Source organism: Dioscorea cayenensis, chromosome 6 (assembly GCF_009730915.1).
Source record: "Dioscorea cayenensis subsp. rotundata cultivar TDr96_F1 chromosome 6, TDr96_F1_v2_PseudoChromosome.rev07_lg8_w22 25.fasta, whole genome shotgun sequence".
Lineage (NCBI taxonomy): Eukaryota > Viridiplantae > Streptophyta > Magnoliopsida > Dioscoreales > Dioscoreaceae > Dioscorea > Dioscorea cayenensis.
In genome coordinates this window covers 2204156-2222028 of record NC_052476.1, presented here as the reverse complement: position 1 = coordinate 2222028, position 17873 = coordinate 2204156, and the positions used below count along the sequence as shown (strand labels likewise).

The window sequence follows — 17873 nt, the reverse complement described above, 5'->3', positions numbered from 1 at the left end:
TCTTAATAATTTATTAACTTTGATAAATGTCACATGGAGCGATTAGAGTATTATGACATGCATGTTAGGAATATTTTCAGAAACCAAACCGAGCTACTACAACAATGCTGTAGACTCAAGGATTCGATCGTAGTTCTGCTCATGCATTATTCAAGTAACAATCCACTACATTTAATAGTGGTTGTTCTACTATATATATATATATGTGTGTGTGTGCGCGCGCGCGTGTAAGTATAGTAACAAGAAAAAGCTCCATTTTGCTTGGCCCGGCCGGATATAGAGCCCAAATTCTCTTTGCATTCGTACTAAATATTTAATAAAGTTGATACTATTTTTACAAATTTAAGTTTTTCATCCATCTTATTAAAATTTCGATAAATAAGTTTATTAAAATAAATGCATGTCTAGTCATGTGTGATATGATCAATAATAATAAAAATTAATGATGATGATGACATGGAAAATTACTTATCGTTCTTTGAAAGTTTAACTTTCATGATGAGTCCATTTTTTCAAATCTTTCCGTCCTTATTTTATTTTTTTATTTTTTTCACTTTAATCTTTATTATTTTAATAAATTTTAAATATAAAAAATATCCTTATTTTGCAATTGCCAAAGCCTGCCAAAGCTTGTATTTCTAACGCTTGAGCATAGGCATATTTATGCAAGGGTGAGCTCGCTGATGAATAAGGCTAGGATAATTTAATAATTTTAAATGTATTTTAATTTAAAATAAATAATTTTAAAACTAGTTTATTTTGATAATATGAAAATTTTGCCAATGACCATTTTGTCTATTGGCATCGGGTCCCTTGTGTAGGGTGTTCACCTCTAGTGTTGAGCGTGGCTCCCTGAGTTCGATCCCCATCTCGCGCAAGGTGAGGGCACGGTTCGGTGGTGACCGCGGCTTCCCCACGTGTTCGTCCCTGGGTTCCGGCGCTTGTCGCCTTTCTCAAAAAAAAAATAATAATAATATGAAAATTATAAGAGATTTTTTTTATAAAATTGGAACATTGGGAGGGATGTCTTATTATTTTTCTCTAAAGATAATAATAACTAGGTATTTTTCCCGGCTTCGCATCGAAGATTTTAAAATTTTGTGAAGAGTTTTGAGGCAATGTCATGTATAAAATAATATATTTAAATAACTTCTACCATAGAAACTATTTTATACTTGGATTTCAAAGGTCTTATGGATATTTATTACATAAATAATTAGGTGTAATAAATGTTTTTCAATTATTAATATTATAAGTAATATAAATAAAAACTTAAATGTTATTTAAAAAAATTAAAATTGTTCTTTAAAATTAGGCCTGTAAACGAGCCGAGCCGAGCTTTGCTTTGTTCAAGCTTGGCTCGTTACTATTTAATCGAGCTTGAGCTCGAGCCGAGCTTTCTTCGAGCTTCATTTTTTATGTTCAAGCTTGGCTCGTTACTATTTTAACTGAGCTCGAGCTCTAATCAAGTTTATTTTGAGCTTCATGCTCGAGTTCAACTTGTTAAGAAAATTCAAAGCTTAATCTTTGGCTCGTGAGCTTAATTAAGGCTTGACTATTCTTTTATTTAGTAAAGTATCATTTAAAGCTTATTTAATGAATTATTATCACGTGTGACTCAACTCGATTTTAGTTTGAGGATTAAAAAAATAATTTAAGCTTGTTTATCAAATCATTAAGGTTTGAGTTCAAGCTTCTTAAAATCTTAATTAAATAAGTTAACAAATAATTACAATAATAACAAAATAAACATTGTGATGTAACTATCTATAAATATTTTTTCCGATATTATTAACGATCCGGTAAATAAGCTTGTTCATGACACTATATATGAATGATTATATTAGTGATTGTTACAAATAAAATTAGAAAATGATACTATAAACGAGCTTTTAATTATACAATGAACAAGTTGTTCAAAAGATTTAATGAGGCGAGCTTGGTGGTGTTCAAGCTTAGCTCGTTTATCTTATGAGCTCATTTAACTTAATAAACTAGCTGACCTAAGTTTTTAACGAGCTGAGCCTTCGAATAGTAGTTTAGAGCTCTATATGTGTGACTCAAATTGGCAACAACGACATAGTCATATATACACCTTAATATACATACATACATACATACATACATACAAACAAGCTCACAACCGAGCTTATAAACGAGCTTGTTCGCGAGCCAAAACGAGCCGAGCTTTCGGCTGCTCAAGCTTGGCTCATTTATTAATCGAGCTTGAAAATGATGTTCAAGCCTAGCTCGTTTACAATATGAGCTGAACACAAACGAGCTCTTATCGAGCCGAATACTGAGCCACTCACGAACGGCTTGGCTCAAATACACCCCTACTTAAAATGCTCTCAGAGTAGATTATACATTACTTTAATAGAATGTATAGATAATAATAATAATAATAATAATAATAATAATAATAATAATAATAATATGTTCCATTAAAATTTTAATTTTATAATTACTAAATTTTTTTAAATAATATTAGTATTTTTTTAAATTAATTAATATATTTACTTGAATGATTAAATTTTGTAAAACTTTTTCTTTGAACAAGTGAAGAGGAGTTGTATATAAATAAGGAAAACTTCAGGGAGTTATACGAGAAAAAAATCCATCACATGATTGGGTCCGATAAGAACCGGATCCGTTAAGAGCCATACCTGTTAGTTGTGATCTCTTATCACTGTGCCTTCGTTACCGGGCCCGGATTTGCCAGCTAAGCAAGGGCAAAATGGGAAAATCACAACGACGTGTGACGACAAATCAGTATGTTAGTGAGTTGGTAAGCATAAGCTTGGCTCACCGCTGCATTAAAAAAGATTCCCAACTTCAAATTATTTTTTTACAATTTAATATTAATTATTAATTATTCTATTATCAGAATTTTTAATGATATTAGAAATAAATATTTTATATTGATCAATATATAGTTATTAAGATATATTTTTATAAATTTATAATTTTTAAATGTTTCCATGGAGATAATTTTGATTTAACTTTGAAATACATTGAGATGCTTTTTTTTATATAATTCTAACATTTATATTTATTTATTAAAAAGTATAATACAAAATTGTGATTAAACAGCTCTATGGTATACATACAAGTTAAAATTTTAAAAAATTAGTTTGCATATGTAAAGCATATTGTATATTTATATGTAACAATGCAACATTTCACTTTGTTATTTAATACTTAATAATATCTAGTTTAAAAAATCAAGGTTTTATACGTGAAAATCAAAGGTTTTATACGTGAATATATATATATATATTCTTAATTACATCATTTTTAGCCCCCATGCTTTGTCCAAATTTTTAATTTTATTATTATTTTTTAACAAACAAGATCAACACATTTAACAAAGATAATGCATAAAAGCTGAAAATTGAATCAATTGATCATCCAATTGATGCATCCTCACTTAATGATGTGGGGTTTGAGCTTGAAGCCAGCATCCACATGAGTTCAGCGGGATTTGAATTTGAGATATTTAAAATTTCCACATCACATTTTTTTTAATGGGGCAAAAGCGGCTGAGATATGAACCCTTTGATATTTTTATCTTTTTATCATTACTTTTTAAGATATATTTATTCTTAATTGGTTGCTTTAATCAATAAGATAAACTAATTTTATTTGAGTGATACTCAATTTTAAATTTTTACAAAAACAAAATTGAAATTTATAAAGAAAAATATAAAATACAAAGATATATTAAACATTATAACAATACAAAAATCAGCTGAGATAAAATATATGAACCAAAATTAGATTAAATAATGTTAGAGCTGGAGCTCTATAATTGGCATTATTTGGCACAAGTCAAGATGATGTGGCAACAATGATGTCATGGTGAATCAAGGTGACATGGCAAGCATAGTGACATGGCAAAAGATAATGTATCTTGAAGATTAGAAGACCATGATTGGTGCTATATTTGAAGGATCACTCAAGAAACCATGTGGAGCTATCTTTGGTAAAAGCTTATATTTTGAAGGATCTCTCTTAAGGAACTAAATGGACAATATATTGAAGCTATATTTGGTAAGAGCATCAACATTGGAAAATCTCTCTTGAAGAGCAAGTTTAAGGCAACTACCTTTAGAAAGGATATCTATTTGAAGACACAAGGATATATATGGTCAGAACTAATTATGGAAGATAATCTAATGAATGACACTTGTATTTTTGGCAAGGAACATCAAGGTGAAAGAATCTCTCTTGAAGGGCAACCCATGAGGAGAAAATTTAAAGTTATGATTTAATCTATCTTTGGTAAGATCCAAGATGATAAAATTTATCTTTGGTAACTCTACTTCTCATGAGAAATTTATTACTTGGAGGCCAAGATTTGGAGATCTTTAGTTTGGTGTAAAGTTTAATTGAAGGAACAAACTAAGAAAAACAACAACAAGCTATGAAGATTCTCAAGACCATAATTAATAATTCAACTTTATATAAAAAAAAGATCTAAAGCTAATTATAGGCGGAGCTGCTTGAAGAGATAAGGCTATTTATGGGCAAAGCTATTTGGAGACTCAAGTTATTTAAGGGCTATTCTAAAGAAGGGCACAAGCTATCTTTGTTAAGTGCATATATTTGAAGAAGATTGATGACCCAAACTTGGATGATTGAAGATCATGCTTAGAAGATATTGAAGAGCTAAACTTGGATGAAAGAAGATCAAGTTTAGTAATAAGATAGTGAAGACTAAACTTGGATGAATGGATATCAAGTTTGGAAAGAAGATTTTGAAGATCTTTGAAAACCATCTTTGGTGAGATGGAGATGTGCCTTGATGGGTGCGACACTCAGGAGAGGGACTTGCTGATATGAAATGAGGAGGCAGGCTAGTTGCTGGCAGTGAAAAGCGCAAGAGGAGTTGCCTGCATCGACTTGGACTAGCACAGTCAGGAGAACTGGGGGCGCAGCAAAGTCACGTTGCAACTAAGATAGAGTAGAGTAAAAGAAAGTAAAGTAATGTAAAAGGAGGTTTTAAGTTATACCTTGTTTGGAATGAAGGTAAGGTAAATGGAGGTTATCAAACCTTGTAGTGTTTGGATTGAGAGTAATAGAAGGTAAGGTTTTATGTGAAAATTACTAAAATGCCATTGACGCTATAAATTGTATTTTATGCTAATTTTATACCTACAATATTTTTTTATTAATTAAATATTCTTATTTGAAAATTACTATTTATTTTATTTTTCACAAACATCAAATCTAATTTGTTATATGGGGGCATGCATGTAATTACTTAATTTCAAGAGGAGTATTTTCGTCATAGAAAAAGTTCAACCCTCCAAAACCCCCCAATTTGGAGGGTTGAAAAAGGGGATTAAAATTTTAATATGGGGCATGCATATAATTAACTAATTTTAAAAAGGGTATTTTGGTCATGAAAAAGTCCAACCCTCCAAAACCCCCCAATTTGGAGGGTTGGAAAAGGGGGTTAAATGGAGGTTTTTCAACCCTCCATTTAACCCCATTTAACCCCCAACTATCCCTACCTTCCATACAACCTTGGATCCAAGCAAGGGTTGGTCAATAACCTTCCCTTACAAAACCTTCATTTACCCCCTCCCAAGCAAACCCTAAAGCTAGAACTTAGTTAGGATTAGTGGGTGGCCCGTGTTACAAGCTTTGTTACAACAGGAGTTACAATGCCTAATTTTGGAAGGTGTCTAAGTTAGGAAGTCACGAAGATTCTAAAAGAGAAAGACGCTATATTTGGGACGTTGAGATGTGTATAAAAAAGACAATGCTATGAGATTTAGGATATGCCACTAGTGAGAGATCCAAGTGTGTGGGTTAAGGAGGATAAGCATCGGGTAATCTAGAAATGGTTTTTTTTGTCATTGTGTGAGTGAGAGTGAGTGTTGTACTTTTCATTATTTCTCACTTTTAGTGGATTATTCTCTCCGGATTGGGCCCTAGAGCCCCAAACATATGCAGATTGTGCCGAATTGTAAAAACAATTTATATGTCTCTTTTTTCTTGCATATTTGATTTTACATTGAGTGTGTGTAATTGCATATTACATAAGAGATTGAACGAAAAATTACCACACTACTATCATCCGGACCTAACAAATGATATTCACATTTTAAGTGGTATGTCTTGGTATATTAAAAAAAAAAACTCTCATATTTACTCAACTCTTTAGTCTCACCGACGGTGATCATATCTCATACGAACAAATACAACTGCAAATATCTAAAAGACTAAAAGATCACGAAGGGTAGTTTCGTACTTTCACATGTCAGCTCATAACTTTACTCTTTTCCGCGGGCTCTCGGAACTCTTCTTCAATAGAGACCTTCATTTCCACAGAGCCAGAGAGAGTGAGAGCGAGAGAGGGAGGAGCTCGCCGGCGGTGATTAGGGCTTGGATCCAGCTTGCCGGAGGCATTGAGATCTGGTGGAGTTGCGGCAATGGCGGCTGGAGCGGAGAGGATAGACTTCGTGTTCAAGGTGGTGCTGATCGGGGACGCAGCGGTGGGAAAATCGCAGATCTTGGCACGGTTCGCGAGGAACGAGTTCACCATCGATTCGAAGGCCACCATTGGCGTCGAGTTCCAGACCCGCACTGTCGTCATTGATCACAAGTCCGTCAAGGCCCAGATCTGGGACACCGCCGGCCAAGAAAGGTAAGGGAGAAACCTAAGAGCTTTGGATTTAGTTCTTCATGTGTAGAGTGAGATCTCGGAGTTTTGGGATAGTGTGTGATTTAAGCAGTTAAGATTGGGATGGAGATCTTGGAGTGTTTGTGAGTTAATGGAGTTTTCGTAGGTCTTATTGTGAGTAAATGCGGAGAAATGCTTGTTGTATCATTGGCTTTATCTTGATTTGAGGCTGTTGTTAATCGTTGATGAGCATTTTCTTTGATTGATTTCTTCAGACTTTATCTTTGTTTTGGGAAAAAAAGAACCTTTTTTTTTTTGTCTTATCTTTTCAATGTTTAGACCTGCACATTGTATGATTTGAATCTGAGATGTGGTTTTCTCAACTGTGTGCACTAGTTTAGAGTTAAAATCAAGCACTGTCCCATTTGCCTTATCTTGCCAAACTTCAATTGTGGATATGATGGAAAGCTTTCAGGAACACTTGAAGTTAAATATGGATTTGGTTTGATTGATTATGTAACTATGATGGTAAATATGAGTGAAGAGAATAGTATGGCGTGATCCAAACTTTGGTCATTGAGTGGAAACTCTTGTTGTTTGTGTTGTTGTTGAACTTGTATTGATCGAATTATTAATTGTAACAGAACCTTAGTAAAATACAGGCTTGATAAAGGAGTTAATTAGTGGTTAGGATTTTGCTTTATTTTGGACTGCATTTTGGTATTTATCTTCATTCAAATCACGTTATGCTATTTCAATTATGAATTAGTGTCGATGTGGCCGGTAACTAAAAGTTTCAGATGAGCTCTGTGAGAAGTGAGTTATGCATTTTCCTTAAGAAATTTGTAAAGCGTGTTATGCTTGTATCTTATTATCATATTTATGAAACTGATGCTGTTCTACTATTTGCTTAAATTGTTATTGGACTAAAAAAAATGCACTCATTTTGGTAATGATTTGAAGTCTTTCATTACTGTGGTTTGTGGATTGTATGAATGCCAAATGGCATGATACAGTTGAATCACTTGAATTATGTGTGATGCTGACTCAGTAATGCTTTAATCTCATATTTTGAAGGATTAAAGGCTTACAGTTATTGGCCCCTAAAGTTTGGGTTGTTGTCACTTTTTGCCCTTTTAAATAAGAAAAGTTCATTTTGGTAATGAACTACACAATTTTGTTCATTTTGGCCTCATCTGTCGACTGTGGCAATCTGAATCCACATTGGATAGAGGGGCCAAGAATAAACAAATGTTTGTAGTTCATTGGCCTAAATGGACTTATTTTACAATAGGGCCCAAAATGGAGATATGCCACATACTTTAGGGGACACTACTTGCTTCAATCCCGCATTTGATAACCTTTGGACAATTCGATTATTTTCCTTCTGAAAAATATAGTTATTTGATTGTAATTATTGTCTTTTTTGTATGTGACTTGACAAACAAATTAGATTTTGAATATATGAGACTTGTTATAGATGGAATGGAATTTATCTCTTTCTTTCTCATTGTAGTAATCCTAATTACTAATGCCTTGTATGAATTACCTATTGCTTCAAATCTCTTTCGCTGGGCAAGTGTTATAATAATTTTTCAAATTTAATCTGCAATAGCTCCATGCCAACTAATTTTGTATTCCTTACAGGTACAGGGCTGTCACAAGTGCATACTATCGAGGCGCTGTCGGGGCCATGCTTGTTTACGACATAACCAAGCGTCAAAGCTTTGACCACATTGCAAGGTGGCTGGAGGAACTGCGGGGACATGCTGACAAGAACATCGTGATCATGCTGGTTGGTAACAAGAGCGATCTAGAGGAGCAACGAGCTGTACCCGTGGAAGATGCAAAAGAATTCGCACAGAGGGAAGGTCTCTTTTTCCTAGAGACATCAGCATTGCAGGCCACTAACGTTGAAACTGCTTTTCTCACTGTACTTACCGAGATCTTCAACATTGTGAGCAAGAAGAGCCTGGCAACTCAGGCCAATACCGACGCACCAGCAGCACCTCCCTCGGGGAAGAAGATTATAATCCCGGGTCCTGCACAGGAGATCCCGAAGAACAAAATGTGCTGCAGGGCGGCCTGATTTCACATTCTTTTCTTGCAACACGGTTTTGATTCATCGTTTACTTGCAAGCTTTGTGATAGCTGTATTACATAGATTGATTCGGTAATGCACTAGTATATTTTTCAGAGGGAGTGGATTGTTGAACGTTGGAAACTTGAGGACATTCTTATATTTTGCAATTGCAATTGAGATAGAAAAAGGTCTTCTGTGATGTTGATGTTATTGTGTTCATATGTCAATTGTTTTGAACATCTGCTCTGATGTTGAGAGAGGCTTATCAATTCGTTGAGCTGTAGAAATTCTTATTTGTCTTTGGCAATAACCTGAAATTACAGTGATACACTCTGTTTCTCTTCATTTATACACCTACAATATTGGATATACAGTTGACTACTTTATATGACAGGATCTTGTTACTCCTAAAGTAGAGGGTGTTGCATTATTTTTATTTTCTTAATTATTTTTATCAGGTGCATAAATATAACAATTATATAAATAAATACATTTTCAAAATATAAATTTATTGTCTGGGTGATCATAAATCAAAATATACAAAATAATCATGATATAAACTACATAGTGCTGAAAGAAATACAACTAAAAGAGGTAGTAAAACACAATAGTTATGAGTATATATAAAAAAATTTGAACTTTATGAAAACGAGTATATATATGTGTAAACTAATGCTTTACACACACACACACACACACACAAAGTAAAACCAAGGTTGAACTGGAAATCAGCAAACTTCTCACAAGATTTAAGTTATTTTAAGGTTGAGCAGCCAAGAGAGGTGCAAACATTTCGCCACTCTAAAAAAACACAAAATCCTCAATGAATTCTAGTTATCAGAAAATTTCAAATCAGTTTACCAAGTTCATTATTTAAGCAAATAAATTACAACACACATTGCCAAACCTTCAATAGAGTTTGCAAGAAAACTAAATCTCATCGTATCCTCCGAATTCTCCAGTCCGATATTTTTCATGAACAAATAATCAGGTTGGCTTCAATAACTTCATCGTTTGAATGCCCTCAGCTAATATTATCCGGCTCAGCTTCTAAAGTCATCTGTTGATTCGTTATCTACCGATATCTTTTTAGCCTCGGCTTCTGAGTTAGAATTATTCTCCTTATCCTCTGATATTGTAACCTCAGACGGAAATCGTAATGAAAGTCTTTCACGAAGTTCCTGCGCATCCAACTGCGAGACCATGATGCTGAGATTGGTCTTGCCTTTCCAGCAAACAATGGCGATGGTCGAAGCATCCAGTAGAATTTCATCAATAGGTTTATTTCCTGCAAAGTTTGATATCAGAACACTGAAATTCTAACCGAATAGTTCGAAACATATCCAGTGAACAGAATCCTCACCTTCATTCAGAGTGACTACACAACAACCAGGCATCAGATTCGTCGCCTTCTCTCTGAAATCAGAATTAACGAAGTCAGGAAATTTAATTGTCCTGTATTGTAGTAGGTGCTGGAAGTCGAGTAATGATGCATGTAAAATCTGTTTGCTGATATATGGAAGCAGTAAAGGCAATCCTTCTGATGATAACCGGAATGAACACAGTGATGAGCAATCTTTTGACGCTTGCCGCTCCTAAAAGAACATAAGGATATAATTATCAGAATAATTATGAAAAATATTATCATGATGTAAAATTCCAAAAAGATTGATAAGTAGCAATAAACTCAGAATTTAATCCAAGTGCATAACAATACGCAAGAAATAAAATTCAACTTACGAATGTCTTCAAGCCCAGGGAGGTTATCTTAAGTCGCTGGCCGACTTTAAAGTTGAGTTGAAGGATGTCATGAACTGATTTTGATATGTAGTAAATCCTCTTCACATGATTAGCATCAGTGTTTCTAGTGACAAGGTGGCCTTCAAGGGGAAAAGATTCACAGATGCCGTAGAATGACCTTATACTATCAATAATTGTTTTTTCTTGGAAAAACACTACAGGATCAACGCCTCTCCACCTTCCTTGGATCTGTAACTTGCCCTTTGAAACTTTTTCATTCTCACCAATACCACTAGGTTCCACTTCTTCTAGTTCATTTTCTATATCGTTTAATTGATTGGATGGTAATGCCGGTTCAACATCAGTTGTCTTGAGTGATGATTGGTCAATTTTGGAACTGTCATTTGAAGGCTCTTCAGCTGAAGTATGGTGATGTTGATCTGGAATACATTCAGATGGTTTTATCTCTGCATTCTCAACTTCAAGGTTCTCGTTTGAGTTTCTTGGGATCTTCTGCTTCCGCTTGGTGGATTGACTAGTCTGATTTTCAGGAACAGCTACAAGGAAAAAGGATGCACCCATTAAATTGACAATAATACAAAATGAGGGTTTTCAAAAAGATTTAGTTTTACCTTGCAAAGGAGAAATTTTCTTGAGGACAGCAATGAAAAAGGCTCCGCTGTTCTGATCATGAGGAACAATCCGCATGCAACATTCCAAAGGATAACTTGAAACTTCAACTTTAATTTCACCATCCAGATCTTCTGGTGAACTGCTCATGCCAGAAACTTCGTGTACATTACTCACAGCTTCTTTCATGTCAACAGCAGTCTCAATAGTTTCCACGTTGTTACCACCATCATGACTCAATTCCAAACTACTAGCATTTTCTGTCCCAGTAACAGCATCAATTGTCACCGTCTCTTCTTGCATGTTATCATGCTCTGTCTGGTCCAACTTGAAGCATTGATCAGAAGGGAACATACTAGGTGTAATGACACCTCTCCTATATCTAGGTACGTCTCTATATGAAGCTAGCCAAAGACCTCTATCCCGCACCTGTGAATTTAGGAACAAAAGAATTTTTAAGTAGGATCTTCCATGGCAAACTCAAAGAAAAAGTAAAGTAGATCCGAAGAAAACAAGAGTTTTTCTCAACCAAAAATGCGATTAACAACAGAGCCATATGCTGCTAAACTGAATGAACTTTAAGTTGCCAGATGAGCAAACAAACAGACTACAAGAACGGCATTTGTCTACAACTCGAATAACTGGAATGATAGGTTCGCATATCATAACTTCCCCAGGCCAGATTATAAAGTTAGAGCAGTCATGCCACATTCTACGATTGTGACATGAATCTGCTTTTTCATATTGTTTAGATTAGTTAGAACATGTAATCAATCATCAAATCAAATGAGAATATGATCTAATACATGCTGTATTATAACCTTGGACCAATAAGAAGCTAAGAGGAAGGGCAGTATATGACTATTTAAATGAAAAATAGGTGTCTTATAGATTGTAAGCTCTTGTGGTTATGTGTACAAAATACAAATCAAGTGCATGTCCAGTAGACCACAAGAAAAGCAAGCTAATGAAATCTCCAATAATAACCCTAGCAAATGAAGCAATAGATGATATAAACAAAGAATAAAGCACAATGGCCAAAAATAAAGCTGAAGAGTTTGACCTTCCATGTTTTAAGGCCTGGGCGGCGAATCAACTCAGGAAGCTCCCCAGAAACATCAAGTAACTCAACTGAATCCCCACTTCTCCGAAGAACCTACAGATAAAGACATTCATCCAAAATGATGGGTGAATAAGGAGATGACAAGTTGCATCTGAAATAAACCAGCATACAAGAGCTCATTGACCAATTAATAACTAAGCAAAAAAAGTTAAATGTTCTAATAAATTCTGTACAAAAATCAAAGACCAGTGGCAGTGATCACAGAAACTGCTCTGCAACTAGATAAAACTAAAAACCAGCTGGAAGCAAAACAAATTGTTGACAAGAGGCCATTAAACTTGGCGATATTGCCCACACTATTGAGACGCCATAGAAAATGTTTAATTGCTATATCCCACCCATATTTTGCCGTCCCTCTATGTCAAACAATTACTTCCTTCTTTTGCCTAATATCTGTTTATAATTTGTGGTACAAAGTAAAGCTCACCAAAAAATCCAAACTCACTTTTTCTTTTGTAAATGACAGGAAGAAGGATAAGTTATTTCTCAATCATATCATATGCCGGTTCATCATCTGAAAAATGCTCATAGTAGCATACATACTCTTCAGAATCCTCATTCAATATTATACATACAATATCCATGTTGAGATTCTCTGCAGTCAAAACTTCCTTTGCTAGTTTGTGATACAAATCCAACCATAATCATGATAGATCACATTTACTCTACATTCACATCTTGTTAACAATAAACTGTTCAGCCTTACAGCTTTATTTGATAATGTATTTTCTTATTCCAGAATAATTTAAATTTTGAATAATGGATTCAGATTATGGCCCGTATTCCAGAATAGGGTGGTTTGACCACAATTACCAGTGCCCTCCTAGACTTTAATGTTCAGCAAACTATTTCAGAATAAATCATGAAAGAAAAAACAACCAATTTTTCCCAGAATAAAGGAGTATGGCAATATCAAAGGACATAATAAAAATGCTTATCCTGAAGTTTGAAGACAGGTGATAACTTCAAGCAATATATCAATAAACAATAGAAAGACAATTATAACTCTGTTAAGGAATATTAATTAACCTCAGCAACGACAGCCTCATTTTCAACTGGATTCATAGAGCAAGTAGAATAAACCATTCTTCCGCCAACTTTAAGCAAAGCTAGCCCTACAACAAGTTACACCATATTAGAGTCAATAGGCCATAGCCACAAGCAAACCTTGAGCAACAGATGTGGATCTTACCACGCATAGCAATGTCTACTTGAAGACGATGAAGCCCATTGCCCATCCCTGCATTCCTGGACATTTTCATGTATCTGATGTAATGATACAAGGAATTAAGAACATCATTCGTAAATTGAAAATAAACATAGAATTGACATACCATTTTCTCCAGATATCAGGAGCCTTACGCAAAGTGCCATCACCAGTGCAGGGAACATCACATAGCACACGATCAAATTGCAAAGTATGTTTTCTTGCCTCTTCTCCTGTAGAATTCTCTGTGCAACTTTTTAATGAACAATTTGGGAAGTGCTGAGCTTCATGATTTGTTACTATCAAGTTAGCACTGCACATCCTTTTTGTTTGATGGATAAGGAGATTGCACCTTTGTACATCAACATCATTTGCTATTACCTACAATATCAGCAAATACAGACTATAAGCAGACAAAAAACTAGCATGAATTTTTCCAAGATCCTTAAGATCCTATCCAGCAGAGGGACTTGGTCTAAAAAGTCTTTCATCAATGAAAGGGGAAAATATGTACCAGCCCATTAGGAAGTAATCCAGGTTTATCTAATTGGTGTATCATTTCAAGCAATTGGAATGTTTTGGATCCAGGAGCTGCACACACTATAAAGAGATCAAAATGTCAGCTATTCTGAAGTATAATATAATATTCTATTCCAACAATGATTTTCAAAAAAAAGTGTTTTATGATAAATATATTGTGGTGAAGTAATATGGAAAAAGAGCCATAAACACAGTCATCTTTCCAGATAGAATTGGTTTACAAATGCAACAGAACTAAAAGCTAGAGACTAACTTACTGTCAAGTATATGGTGATCTGGAAGAACATCCAAGAAAAGTGGAGGTACCTGGAAAAGAAAAGCAAAAAAAATCAGTACTATAGAACCAAATATTGTGTAAAGCTAATGTGTGAAAATCTTGATCACAGTATACAATAAATAAAAAGGAGTAACTTAATAGTCAACACAAACTGCTGCAACACAAGAACTTTATGCATACCATGCTAACAGCCTCTTGTCTTGTTATGTTCCCAACCTCATTCTCCTGCTTTAAAAATTCATGGAACCTGAAATCCAGAAGAGAATGTGTCCGATGGTCAAGATTCTTTTTTTTCCTTCCAAAGTTTCTCGTATCAAGCATTGAGGAGTATTGCCAAATATCTTGTAGTGAGGAAGTCAAAACACACACGCGCGCGCGCTCGCGCATGCACAACACAAAGAATACATGTTCACAATACATGCAATTAAGTCATCCTCCAAAGCACGATGATCATTGTAAAGGCACGTGTACAATGTTCCAGTTTGGAAAAGATCTATATGCATGATCAAATAATGGACTAAGAACCAATCAAACTTCTCACATTCCAATTAAATAGGAAAAAGCAAAAGGGGTAAGCACCTCTACAGCACAGGGCTTACCAGTTTTATCTTTCCCATGAAAGAAAAAAGAAATTGTAAATAAATGATAGAATTAGAAGCAATTGATAATTATGAATGAAAGGAAAATTGAGTAGAATTTTCACAAAGTCCTTCATAGCATATATGGTTGGATGCACGTAGATGAATGAAGGAAGAGGGATCACCTCTCAAGGGTTTGATTTTTCCTTAGCTGCATTCTGGAGAAATTTGAATGCCAAGCTAGTTTCCCAGGATACCAAGGCAGAGGTCTAATAGCATCTATTTCATTCTCATTGTCAATCTGGTAATGTCAAGTTATTCAGAATGATCAATCTGGTAGCAATATTTGCCAGAGTCATCTGATATGTACTCAAGACCAATAAGAAGCATAATTCAGATGCATACCTCAGCTTCCAAGGATTTCATGAAGTCATCTTCCAGCTGAGAAAGAATATCGCGGAAAAATTGACCACTGTAAAATAATGCCATGAACCATATAAGCTATAAAGCATAAATAGCAGCTCCAAAAATCACAGTAAATCATGTGGGTAGAATAAAATTGAAGATCATTAATTTTCAATAAAAGACACAAGAACCGTTATACAAAATGGATTCAAATAAAAACCACTACATGTAACATATGCATGCCAAGCAATATTACCTAATAATCATTGTTCAAGCCATGAACCACCTAGTCATTGAAAATGGCAAGAAAATATCACAGCATGGAACAGGACTTAAAAATAACGCTTAATACTGATCCAGACATTTCAGATAATTTATGATACTTACAAAGTGGATATACTTAAAAAATCAAAGCCACTAGCTAAGAGAAACATAACCAATGGAAATCAAAAAGCTAGAAAACAGATAAAATAAGAAACCATAACTAACAAGCAACAAGATATGTAAGAAGTTAAGGGGTGAGGAAGGTAACCTAAGAAAAATTGAAAGACTAAGATAAAGATAAATACCCATATCATGCATAGCATCCACTGATAACACCTATTCCATGAAGATTACTTAACTGACAAAGTAAAAAAAGAAAATTATCAGACACAATACCTGGAATTGATTCTAAATGCAGCAGGCAATGGTTTTCGGAGGACACAAATAAACTCTTCCCATTCATTTTCAGGCACAATGCCTTGCGCCTATGAAACATAATGTTAAAAAAAAAAAAATATGAGAAACAGGCGAAGAATATTTTTGCAAATTATATAGAACAATTTGCAAATATTGCAAAGAACACCTAGTCATGAAAGCACTGTAAGAATAGGTATCAATAAATAGGCAAATAACTGGATGATAATCTTACATCAGAAGGCCATAAATAGACAGCTAACTGGATAAGAAGTCATAAATCTTAATCAAGGCAATGTAAAGGATATATTTAACCTTTATGACTTCTAAGCTCTAGCCTATAACACTTCAATGTAAAACAAAGATTTCCAAAGCTCTAATTGTTATCATTTATTATGTAGGATCTTTACTTATAAACAAACTACCAAGAAGAGCCCAGCACCAAACATGATTGGGTAGAACAACAGTGGATGCAAATACAAAAATAAAATCTTACATCAAATGCTAGCAATCTCACTTAGCCACATACAAGTAATTTGCCCCATGTCCTGAGGCAAAACAAAGACAAAGAAAAAAGAAGCTAAACTACTATAAACATCAATATTCACCCCCTATTCCATTCTACAAATTCAGAAAAGACTATCACTTTTTTATAGTTGCAACAATAACCAGTCTAAAAAAATCAGTTTTTTCCCCTAATTAATGCGTAAACTCAGATATGTAAAATCTTCAGATAAATCTGATGATGGTTTTGGAAACCATCCAAAAAAGAAATTAATAGAAATGCACATGAATTAACTAGAAGCCATGGATCAGCAAACCCATCTAAAGAACAGGAACACCATGGAGATCAGAAGATTAAGGATGATAACCTTGTAGTATTCTTCAAAGCCAGTGTTCTGGGTGGCAAAGGGTTGCCAGGAGGGGTTAGGGTTAGGGTTCTCGTCAGAGGGATCAGACGAGCGCGTCTTCTTGGAGGCCTCGTCGCTTCCGTTCTTGTACTTCCAGACGTTCTCCTTGCTCTGCTTGAAGTGCTTCCGCTGCGTGCGGCCGCGCTTATGACCTCCGCCCATACTCGTCGTCGCCGTCGCCGGCTCTGCCGCCGCCGTCGCCGCCGCCGCCGCTCTGGTGCTTTGAGATTCGGTTCTTCGCGGGTTGGAGGCGAAGCTAAGGACAGAACCCAAGCTCTGTTTTAAGGTTAAAGAGAAAATTCCATATAGGTCCCTTACATGCTGTAATTTCTTCTTAAATCCCTATAATGATATTTTTCATTTAGTCCCTCCAACTCAAAGGATTGAAAAAAAAATTATGAAATATAAAATTTTAGGTTGAATATTTGGCTATGTATCTTGAACAACATATAGTAGTTCAAAATATAAGTGGGGGTAAGTAAATAATATTAATTAAAAAAATGTTAATAGATTTTTTTTTTTTACAAATGCAACAAATGCACATATATAATTAAGGGCATGTGCAGAAATTAATATGGCCATGTGTCCTCACCAAGCGGTACAAAAATTAATTGCAAAGCCATTCCTACACCGGAAACTTTTTGACACCAACTGCATATAGCACATTTTAAATCGGGGTAATAAAAATCTTATAAACCAAGCTTTACACAATAGGATTATAACTATTGGACTAAAGGCTTTTTTTGCGTTAATAAATTTTGTTTTAATAAATCTTTTAAAAAATGTAGTTAAAATATTTTATTAAATATATTGTATAAAATTTGGGTTGTAGAAGGCCTGACACAAAATGTTGATTTTAAAAATATTTTTTATTCAATCATTGAATAATTCAATGGTATAACACAAAAGTGCCAAAAGGGAGGGCAAAGGTTTGAATCCTTCCCTAGTAGTATTGTTCGTACACTAAACCATTGTATCTGGAGCACCTTTTCTACTTGTCTGTTCCTTTGACAATATTGTAAATGGGGACGCTGGTGACCTGCTAGTAAATATATATATATATATAT

General features: G+C 34.6%; 2 protein-coding genes across 2 annotated transcripts; one reads left to right on the top strand and one right to left on the bottom strand.

Annotated features, from left to right (window-relative positions):
• Positions 1-6311: 6311 nt before the first annotated feature.
• LOC120263786 (ras-related protein Rab11D) lies at positions 6312-9010 on the top strand. The gene is made up of 2 exons (XM_039271763.1): positions 6312-6658; positions 8282-9010. The coding sequence occupies exons 1-2, from the start codon at positions 6444-6446 to the stop codon at positions 8721-8723; spliced, it is 657 nt and encodes a 218-aa protein (XP_039127697.1). The 5' UTR covers positions 6312-6443; the 3' UTR covers positions 8724-9010.
• Positions 9011-9445: 435 nt separating this feature from the next.
• LOC120263465 (RNA cytosine C(5)-methyltransferase NSUN2) lies at positions 9446-17061 on the bottom strand. Its single transcript, XM_039271377.1, has 15 exons — positions 16768-17061; positions 15878-15966; positions 15218-15284; positions 14998-15113; positions 14415-14481; positions 14215-14263; positions 13932-14017; positions 13545-13798; positions 13403-13458; positions 13240-13325; positions 12151-12243; positions 11090-11516; positions 10458-11014; positions 10081-10312; positions 9446-10005 (listed from the first exon to the last, which is right to left on the bottom strand). The coding sequence occupies exons 1-15, from the start codon at positions 16966-16968 to the stop codon at positions 9761-9763; spliced, it is 2625 nt and encodes an 874-aa protein (XP_039127311.1). The 5' UTR covers positions 16969-17061; the 3' UTR covers positions 9446-9760.
• Between the last annotated feature and the right edge of the window lie 812 nt (positions 17062-17873).

Coding starts and splice junctions, on each gene's coding strand:
- LOC120263786 (XM_039271763.1), top strand. CDS start 6,444: ATGGCGGCTGGAGCGGAGAGGATAGACTTCGTGTTCAAGGTGGTGCTG. Junction 6,659..8,281: donor GACACCGCCGGCCAAGAAAG/GTAAGGGAGAAA, acceptor TATTCCTTACAG/GTACAGGGCTGTCACAAGTG.
- LOC120263465 (XM_039271377.1), bottom strand. CDS start 16,968: ATGGGCGGAGGTCATAAGCGCGGCCGCACGCAGCGGAAGCACTTCAAG. Junction 11,517..12,150: donor CAGGCCTTAAAACATGGAAG/GTCAAACTCTTC, acceptor CTAAATTCACAG/GTGCGGGATAGAGGTCTTTG. Junction 10,006..10,080: donor TGTAGTCACTCTGAATGAAG/GTGAGGATTCTG, acceptor CAAACTTTGCAG/GAAATAAACCTATTGATGAA.